The sequence below is a fragment of the Melopsittacus undulatus genome, chromosome Z (assembly GCF_012275295.1).
Source record: "Melopsittacus undulatus isolate bMelUnd1 chromosome Z, bMelUnd1.mat.Z, whole genome shotgun sequence".
Lineage (NCBI taxonomy): Eukaryota > Metazoa > Chordata > Aves > Psittaciformes > Psittaculidae > Melopsittacus > Melopsittacus undulatus.
In genome coordinates this window covers 72,989,792-73,000,249 of record NC_047557.1, presented here as the reverse complement: position 1 = coordinate 73,000,249, position 10,458 = coordinate 72,989,792, and the positions used below count along the sequence as shown (strand labels likewise).

Genomic DNA, 10,458 nt, shown 5'->3' with positions numbered 1-10,458 from the left:
CTTCCTCTGTTTAAGTTTCAACCCATTATCCCTTGTCCTATCAGTACAGTCCCTAATGAAGAGTCCCTCTCCAGCATCCCTGTAGGCCCCCTTCAGATACTGGAAGGCTGCTATGAGGTCTCCACGCAGCCTTCTCTTCTCCAGGATGAACAGCCCCAACTTTCTCAGCCTGTCTTCATACAGGAGGTGCTCCAGTCCCCTGATCATCCTCGTGGCCCTCCTCTGGACATGCTCCAACAGCTCCATGTCCTTTTTATGTTGAGGACACCAGAACTGCACACAATACTCCAAGTGGGGTCTCACGAGAGCAGAGTAGAGGGGCAGGATCACCTCCTTCGACCTGCTGGTCACGCTCCTTTTGATGCAGCCCAGGACACGGTTGGCTTTCTGGGCTGTGAGTGTATGCTGTTGGCTCATGTTCAGTTTCTCATCTATCAACACCCCTAAGTTGTTCTCAGCAGGGCTACTCTGAATCTCTTTTACAGCCAACCCGTAGTTGTGCCTGGGATTGCTCTGACCCAGGTGTAGGACCTTGCACTTGGCATTGTTGAACTTCATGAGGTTGGTATTGTCCCACCTGTCAAGTATGTCAGGGTCCCTCTGGATGGCATTCCTTCCCTCCAGAGGGACCTTGAGATGCTTGAAAAGTGGGCCAATGACAATCTCATGGAGTCATGGTTGTATTCATTTACTATTCAGCAGTCTATTCTGCATTGTATTTTACAGTTGCAAATCCGTAACACGTTCTTTTAAAATTGTGCAGTATCTGATTCTGAAATATTTGTGGGATTTTATTCTTCATTCTGTGTTTTTTGCTCCACTTTCCTTTGCAGAGCTCAGTGTAGATCAATCTATAAATAATGTGGCTGGACCTTAGCACCATGTGTGCCTGTGCTTCTTTCAGGGATGAGCAAGTTTGCAGACCTGACAGTCCCAGCCTGTGTGTATAATGATTAGTTGGGTTTATGAAATGTGGTTTATTAGTACCAAGAAGCCCCTGTCAGATCTGAGGCACACTGGAACTGCTGACCTGCCTGCACTAAAAGATCTTGGGCTTTCTGCAGGCTGAGTTCACAGAACATCCTGGTAACAGTCTACTCCAAACTTTTAACTATTGGCTTAGGCTTGCCTTCCTCTACCCTCACTCACCTTAACCGCCCTGGTAAAGTCTACATAGATGGTGAATTTAGGCAATTCTGAGGCATTAGATTGGATGTCAGAAAATGTCTTATTTTTATCATTGACCTGCTGCATGATTTCAAGTAGCATTATTCTCTTTCTGTGCTTGCTTAATATTCTTTTGGCCACAAAGGGTATTTCTACAGATGAAAAGACCTGTGTCAGAAATGCTATCTGTCATCATTTAAGTAAAGCAAACAGTTAAGCATCAGAAAAGCTTCAGATAAAAACATGAAAGAAATGTAAAATTACTTTTGTGAGAGACTTGATAATAATCTTGAATGTATTGACTAAGAGGAAATCCTACCTGACCAATTTGGTGGCTTTCTATGACGGGGCTACAGAACTGATGGACAGGGGTGAAGCAGTTGATGTCATCTTCCTGGACTTGTGGAAAGCGTTTGACACTGTCCCACATGACATCCTTGTCTCTAAATTGGAGAGACATCAGTTTGATAGGTGGACCACTCAGTGGATAAAGAACTGGCTGGATGGTCACATGCAAAGAGTTGTGGTTAACGGCTCAATATCCAACTGGAGACCAGTAACGAGTGGTGTCCCTCAGGGATCAGTGTTGGGACCAGTCTTGTTCAACAGCTTTGTTGGTCACATGGACAGTGGGACTGAGTGTGCCCTCAGCAAGTTTGCTGATGACACCAAGCTGTGTGGTTCTGTTGATACGCTAGAGGGAAGGAATGCCATCCAGAGGGACCTTGACACACTTGTGAGGTGGGCTGATGCCAACCTCATGAAGTTTAACAATGCCAAGTGCAAGGTCCTACACCTGAGTTGGAGCAATCCCAGGCACAGCTACAGGTTGGGCAGAGAAGAGATTCAGAGCAGCCCTGCGGAGAACGTCTTAGGGGTGTTGGTTGATGAGAAAATGGACATGAGCCAGCAGTGTGCACTCACAGCCCAGAAAGCCAACCGTGTCCTGGGCTGCATCAAAAGGAGCGTGACCAGCAGGTCGAAGGAGGTGATCCTGCCCCTCTACTCTGCTCTCGTGAGACCCCACTTGGAGTATTGTGTGCAGTTCTGGTGTCCTCAACATAAAAAGGACATGGAGCTGTTGGAGCAAGTCCAGAGGAGGGCCACGAGGATGATCAGGGAACTGGAGCACCTCCCGTATGAAGACAGGCTGAGAAAGTTGGGGCTGTTCATCCTGGAGAAGAGAAGGCTGCATGGAGACCTCATAGCAGCCTTCCAGTATCTGAAGGGGGCCTACAGGGATGCTGGAGAGGGACTCTTCATTAGGGACTGTACTGATAGGACAAGGGATAATGGGTTGAAACTTAAACAGAGGAAGTTTAGATTGGATATAAGGAAGAATTTCTTTACCGTAAGGGTGGTGAGGCACTGGAATGTGTTGCCCAGGGAAGTTGTGAATGCTCCATCCCTGGCGGTGTTCAAGGCCAGGTTGGACAGAGCCTTGGGTGACATGGTTTAGTGTGAGTTGTCCTTGCCCATGGCAGGGGGGTTGCAACTATATTATCTTAATGTCCTTTCCAACCCTAACTATCCTATGATTCTATGATTCCTCTTCCAAAATATGCATGTGAAAACTGAGATAGACACCACTGAATCATGTAGTTAAGTATAATGGAATTAATCCTTCAAGTAACTTCAACACTATTAGTTTTCAGAAAATTTTACCAAGAAAGAGTAGATAAAAAACCAACAACGAGACAGAAGAAGATTATAGTACTACAGTGGTGCCTCTCTTCTCAGCAGTAATCCGTGGTGGGATGTTTACTGGCATGAGAATGGGCAGAGATTCTTTCACCATCCTTCATTGCCTAGAACAGGACTGTGGTCACAATAAGCAGTCTCTGAGGGCCATAAGCACATACATAGATGTTACGAAAGGGGAACTGATTCATCTCATGAGTTTGTGTCTTGGTTGTTTTTTTGTTTTGGTTTGGGTTTTCTTTTTGATCCTGGCATATCAAATATTAGGCATCTTACTCAAACACATGCAAATTGTGACCATTATTACACCATGTCACCAAACAAAGACTATGTTGAATTATCTTAGACATTACGAATTTCTCCCTTGTAAGGGTGGTGAGACCCTGGCACAGGTTGCCCAGAGAAGCTGTGGTTGCCCCATCCCTGGCAGTGCTCAAGGCCAGGTTGGATGGGACTTGGAGCAACCTGGTCTAGTGAAGGTGTCCCTGCCCGTGGCAGGGGTTGGAACTGGATGAGCTTTAAGGTCCCTTCCAAACCAAACCAGGCTGTAATTCTATGATTCTATAATTTAATTAACAATATCCAATTACAAAGGCTCCCCAGCTTTCTTGTGTCCCATACGCCATTAAACATCTGCTTAGCAAAAGCAGCTCTAGTGCAGAGCATGATTCTATGGAGTGAAATGGCAGAAGGAAACCTGTTATAAAAATGTCGTGTATTTTAGCTGACTTTGTTTGCTGGACTTCTGGAACAGACTACATTGATGCCATCCATTGATGCTGGAATTCTGAGTAAAACCACAGTAACAAAGAAAATAAGAACTCAATTACTGCACTTCAGTTACTCACCAGAACATTACTGGTACTTTCAGTGGTAAATGAAAATGAACTTCTGTTAATTTCCTTTGCAGTTAAGCTAATTAAACATTTTTATTCCTCTAGGGACATACTGTAAATAAACAAATGTAATTTACATATCCACATCTAATCTTGTCTTAGAATGATATCTCTGCCAATTGTTAAACTTTTTTCTTTTTTTTTATCTAAAGATTTTCCCTACATATGGGTAAGCAAGCACAGAAAAGACAAATAAAAGTAGTCTGATTTTTTTAGTTGCAAGTATACATCCATACAAGACTTTTCATTATTTATACCACATTAAGCTCTTGATTTTTTTTTCTGTGTGTTTTTCTTTGATAGTGTCCCATGTCTCTTCTGCTTTAGAGCTGGTGCTCTGTCCCCAGGTACAGGAGTCCTCACAGCCCTCTGATCCCCATGATGAGTGGCACAGGCTGCACATCACCTCATTGATGCTGTGTCACTCAGACCAGCATGTTAGCACAGGAGCATAATGAAGGGAGTGTACTTTCACAAATGTAATTATTTCTATAAAATACATCAGTATTTATTTTCCAGCCATTTAATGGTTTCTTTTTAGATAAAAAGTATTTTATTATGCTTGCTTTTCTTTTTTATTTGGACCCATGAACTTTATGTTTCTCAATCATTTCTTGATGTTTAGCATTGTCATTTTATGAGAAAGAATAAGTGAATGTGACACATCAGTGAAAAATGCTGCAGAATGCTCCATCCCTGGTGGTGGTCGAGGCCAGATTGGACAGAGCTTTGGGTGACATCGTTTAGTGTGAAGTGTCCCTGCCCATGGCAGGGGGGTTGGAATTTCATGATTTTAAGGTCCTTTCCAACTCTAACTATTCTATGATTCTGCGAATTCAGTTCTTGCATCTTGTACTGGTGAGGATCAGCAGTGGTACAGCTGTCCCACAGCCACTTGGGTGTGCTCAGTATAAAGTCATGGGAGTGTGGAGAATTTAACTTTTTTTGCAGCTAATTTGGCAGAGTGTGACAAAAAGGAGCACAATAACAAAAAAACATCAACAAAACAAAACACAAGAATCTATAAATGTTACAATTATATCCAAATTCTATTTAAATTTAAGTTTTTAATGTATTATTGAAGTCCAAGAGGTGGGAATATGTTTGTTTTCTTCATACTCTTTTCACAAAGTACAGGTATGTTTACAGGCACAATTTGTACAGTTAACTCCTTTTTTTATTTTCTTGTCTTTTTTTCTTATTTTTTTCCCTTCCTTTTCCTCTTATTTTCCACTTTTCCCTTTGTTTTCTGTTTTCTCATTTTTTTTTCTTTTTTCCTTTTTAATGTTTTCAGTCTTTTATTTTTGTTTTTCCTCTCTCCCTCCTTACGCTTCCCCTTTCTCTTTTTTTACTCTTTATGTATTTTTTCCTCTTTGTCTCTCTTTCTCTTTTCATTTTCTCTTTATTTCTGGGGGCTCTCTGTTTTCCCAGTGCTCTTTCCAAGCTGTCATGGGTTCAGCAGTAGCTCATGCTCTGCCAATGAGGAGGGAGAGATAGGGCGCCTGGTCTGGGCTAGTCGGGGAGGTATTCCATACCACAGCACGTCCTGCTCGGGGAGGGGACTGGAAGCTGGCCGGAAGAGAAGGGGTTAGCTCTCTCTTCCGGGCTGGGCTCGTGGCGGCGGGTGGTATCGTATTCTCTCTCCCTGTTTATTTCTTCTAACATTGATTTGTTGGTGGTATCAGTGGTGATTTGTGTTGTGTCTTGATTGCTGGCCTGATTTTGCCTCAATCTGTGGGAGTTGTATTCCTCCGGCTCTCCTCCCCATCACTCTGGGAGTGGGAAGGTGGGGGGGGAGGGAAACAAAGGAGTGTGTGGACTTTAAACCACGACACAGGCCTTAGGAAGTTGTGAGTAAGACAAGTGCCATGACGGAACTAGTGGACTTGCCAGTGGAGGGGAACTCCCTGGTAAGAGCTGTCTACTGAAGACGCCTCCGCCTCACCAGGCTGCTATTAGAGGGCGGTGCCTATGTCAATGAGAGCAATGACAGAGGGGAAACCCCGCTCATGATTGCTTGTGGGACAACACATGTGGACAGCCAGAGTGTCAGCAAAGCAAGGATGGTTAAATACCTGCTGGAAAACAAGGCTGATCCAAACATACAGGATAAATCTGGGAAGACAGCCTTGATGCACACTTGTTTGGAAAGAGCAGGCCCTGAAGTGGTGTCTCTGCTACTGAAAAGTGGGGCTGACCCCAGCCTGCAAGATAACTCCAGCTGCTCTGCCCTTGTGTATGCAATAAACTCGTGTGAAATACGCCTTCACTTCTCTAAACAAGATAACAAGGTTTTATTAAGGGACAAAGTCAATAAAGCAAAAGCAAACAGCGCTGGGTGTGTGACCGTAGCCAGAGGCGTGAATGATTAGTATTTGTCACAGGTTTATATACTTTCACAATTCCATTAGTCACATACATATTCATAATCCCTGTGTATGGGCAGGGAATATTATAATTAAGTCCAGTAATTTATTATCAGAAGTCTCCTCCTCTTGGCGTCTGCGCACTGCTCTTCAATATTTGTGGGCAGGGGTCTTGAGGATGAAGTAAGCAGTCTTCCTCATGTGAGTAGGGGTCTTCAAGATGAAGTAAGCAGTCTTTCTCACAGTGTACTTTTCACCTTTGGCACAGTTGGATGCCCCAGTAATCACACAATTAGCTGAAACCAGCTATATCTGTAATTATTCTGATAACTAGCAAAGATTTAAAACAATGTGACCTTCCTGCAAAAGTTATAGCAGGACAGGCAGACAAGGAGTATCCCAAGCTAGCAGATGTTTGGGAGGCTCTGTCTCTAAACTAACTGATAAGTAGAAGGATGGTGTGAAATAACTCATTCATGTTAAGTGGGGTCACTAAATCTTGTTATCTCACCACAGACTTACAACACAAACATTGTTCTTTAAAATTAAAGATACTTTAGAGGACCAGTGTGAAACAATTAACTCCTATTTAGTGGGGCCACTAAATTCCACAGGCTAACAACATAAACATTGTTCTCTTTCTACAACCTAAGTTAAGCTAAAAAGTACTTTAACTCTATATTTTACAGGCACTAGCTTTTCTTCTATCAAGCATGCAAACCCTCCCCCCCCTTTTCTTCTTTTTAACTTTACAGATTCTTCTACTATACGACTCCGGTTTGCTCATCTTATGTCGTTATTGAGCTTTGGTTTTGTTAATATAAACTTGTATAGTTATATCCACATAACCACACCTATGATTTGCAAAAGCCAATACATTTATGTGCTTATCACACTCGGAAGACAAAGACACCCTGAAAGTTCTTCTTAATGCTTGCAGGGCGCAAGGAAAAGAAGTCATCACCATCAGAATGGACAAGGCTGCAGCAGGAAGGCAGAAAACAAAGCAGTACCTAAACATGCCTCCTGCACACCTCGAGGAATGCCATTCCCCAGCTGCCTGCATTTCCCCATCAGAAATAGAACTGAAAACATTCCAGTCCTCACTTTCAAACTCAGATAAAACTGAAAAGGCATTCTTCAGCTTTAAAGCACTGGATCATTCACGAAGTGTGGATAACTCATCTCATATAGTTTCACTGATGAGAAAATCCAGCTTAACAAAAGCCAGGTCCAAGGTCTCACAAATGCAGTGGCTGCAGTGTGAGCCTTGGATAAAGAGCTCTCTGTCACTGTTCCACCAGACTAAAATCAGCTCTTTACACGAAAGACTTCAGGATATTACTCCACAAGAAGAGCTCTCTTCCTAAAACCACTGGCCTTGTGCCATCAAACAGATTCATCACCAGAAACCGAAATACTGACATAAAAGACACTTCTCATTTACTGAAAACCTTTGAACATAGTGGATCAAGAAAATTATTGTATGACAAGATAAACTCTCAGATTCCTCATGTGGAAGAGAAATATAACCCCAGTGGGATTCCTGTGGGTAAGAATGCCAGTCTGGGTCATACCAGCTTTACTTCAAACCTTAACAGTGTTATCCAGAAAAGAAACCTGCAAGCAAATCACTACAGGTCTGATTCTCACTTAACTACTAGTATGAGGCCTTCTGCTGCAGAAGACAGTAAGTCAGTGACAGGAAAGAAAAAGATCCTTTCTCCTTCTCACTATTTGTTACAAAATCCTAGAGAAGTACTGCAGAACATGCGTCCTGTTACTCTGACGAGGAAAAACCAAGCTTCTCTAGAAAAGCAGGAATCAGGAGCCTTACTTGTTGGATCACATTGCTCAGACAAGACCAGGTTTTCTTCCACCACTGAATGTGAGTCCTCACCCCCCAGTTCCAGATATTACTTTAATAAACAGGATTTCTGGGATGATTTGTTGTGGACAAAAGCATTTAGTTCCGGCAGTACCTGCTTTTCCTAGGAAGACCAAGAGCATGAAAATACTCCTAAGAACACAGTCACTACAGACTGAGCAGATCAAGCAATTAGTGAATTATTAACAGGGGGATTAATGGGTTAAAAATTCTTTACGATATGTAGGTATTCTCTGCACTACCTGATTGTAATGGTACACAACACAGAAAGTACGTCTGTGATGTAAAGCCTTCTGCCTTGGAATGAGTTAAATAGCCCAGAGACTACATGAAAAAATACACTTAACTGATCATATTGCTCTCTGCAAACTGAGGAATATCTATTACACTGTTTTCATAATGTTTTCAACTTCAGCACTGAAATCTCACCCATGACAGGCTGAATCTGCTGTGGGTTGTAGTAGGTGCTGTCATTCTCATTTTAGATTGGAAGTACTCTCTCTCCTTTCCCCCCAAATTCATACTCTTTCTCCACCAAGAAAGGTGGCATATGTGGGTTTTGGGAACCTGAAACATTGAACTGTGATGCTGGACACCAGACTGATGCTGTCCAAGTTGTGTAATATCCAGAAATTCCAGGCAGAACCAATGTGCACCAAGGGTGGGCAGCAGCCAGCAGACATAGGCAGCATCTTCTGTGTTCAGTGGCTTTGCTGCACATCAACAGATGTCAATGAAATTTGACATTAAAAGTGTCAATTTCACTTGTCAATGAAATTCATGTTGCAGAGCTGTGTCGCATGCAGAGCTGGGAATTCCAGCTACAGCTCAGTTCAGCACACAATGCTTGGGAGCCAAGTCAAGAACCCAGTACCATGAGCCACAAATCCTGAATCATCATCTGGTGTGAAATGACCAAACCCTGCCTGCACTGTTAATCACCCATGCCAATCAGGTTGGGCTTCTTAATCTGTTGGAGTTCTGTGATCTGCTCAGTTAAAAAGAGGAAGGCTGGGGGAGGCAGACACCATACCTAAACAAGAGTCCACCACTCTCTGTAGTTCCAGACTCCCTCCAAAAAAGAGATCTCCACATCATGCAGGAGCTCTTTTTCACAAAATCATAGAATAGTCAGGGTTGGAAAGGACCTTCAGATCATCAAGTTCCAACCCCCCTGCCATGGGCAGGGACACTTCACACTAAACCATGTCACTCAAGACTCTGTCCAAGCTGGCCTTGAACACTGCCAGGGATGGAGCATTCACAACTTCCTTGGGCAACCCATTCCAGTGCCTAACCACCCTGACAGTAAAGAACTTCTTCCTTATATCCAATCTAAACTTTGCCTGTTTAAGTTTTAACCCATTACCCCTTGTCCTGTCACTACAGTCCCTGTATCTTCACCAGTCAGAGGCATGGCTTTCTTTCCAAGAGAGGATACAAGTAGACGAGCATATCCAGATGTTGTCTTGGTCAGCAAGGGCACTTCACACACATCTGGGAGTGAGGAAGATCTCTGTCCTCCTGCTGAGACAGACCCAAAAGAAAAATCCACCACCTGGGAGACAGAAGCCCTCATTTTGCTTAATTTGAAGCAGAGAGACGAGTTTCTTAGAGATGAGAAACACTCCTTCGCCTCAGAACTGTTGCATATATGTTGTCTGTCTAAACAGAAAAAACTGTTTTTCCTCCCCACTTACTGTAATTCCAAACATCTCTGTGCATATACCACATCCTGTCTTTGTGCAAATTTGATGGATACTTGACTTCTAATATTCCATTTAGCATTTTTAAACCCATCTCCTAAAGACTTGAGAAATACTGAATGTGTTCTGTTGTGTCACAGTTTACAGAAAATAACTACTGAAATTGTGCCTGTCTAATGTGAATTTCCGTACACTGAAATACTTTTTTTTTTTTTTTCTGAAAACACACACTGGGTGTCATCTGCCTTCTTGCAGCTTCAGTCAAAATTCACCCAGTCTGGCACTGCCTAACAAATAACTGTAATGTTATTTAACTTTGTGTTAGTGTAAGACAATTTCAAGTGGATGATAAACAGCCTCTATAAAACCCTTTTTATGTAAAAATGTAAGTGTCCAAAAGTTCTTAATATGTGTATTTTGAAGAAGGGAACATTTGACATCTGCAATGTTAAGTATGATTTACATCTTTACACAATAGAGTTGTGTATCAAGCTCACTGCATTTAAAAAACAAACTGCCGAGTTTGCACACTGAAGATCCAAAACCAAGAAGTCTTAAAATGCACACTTTAAGCTATTTTAGAAGACATTTTAAAATATTTAATTTAAAAATATTTCCTAGCCACACATTTTCACCTTCAAGCTGGCACTGCAAGGCTTTTGAGACCAGGATACATCTTAAGAAAACTCAGGTGTTCAAAATGTACATTTTAAGAGCTGTTCAGTGCTGGTGGG

At 42.5% G+C, this 10,458-nt stretch overlaps 1 protein-coding gene across 1 annotated transcript; it reads left to right on the top strand.

Annotated features, from left to right (window-relative positions):
- The first annotated feature begins 5,632 nt into the window (after positions 1–5,632).
- On the top strand, positions 5,633–8,560 carry ANKRD34B (ankyrin repeat domain 34B). The gene is given in 4 exon segments (XM_005143762.3): positions 5,633–6,011; positions 7,025–7,497; positions 7,499–7,963; positions 7,965–8,560. Coding segments are annotated over 4 exon segments (1,557 nt in total). The 3' UTR covers positions 8,205–8,560.
- Positions 8,561–10,458: the final 1,898 nt, after the last annotated feature.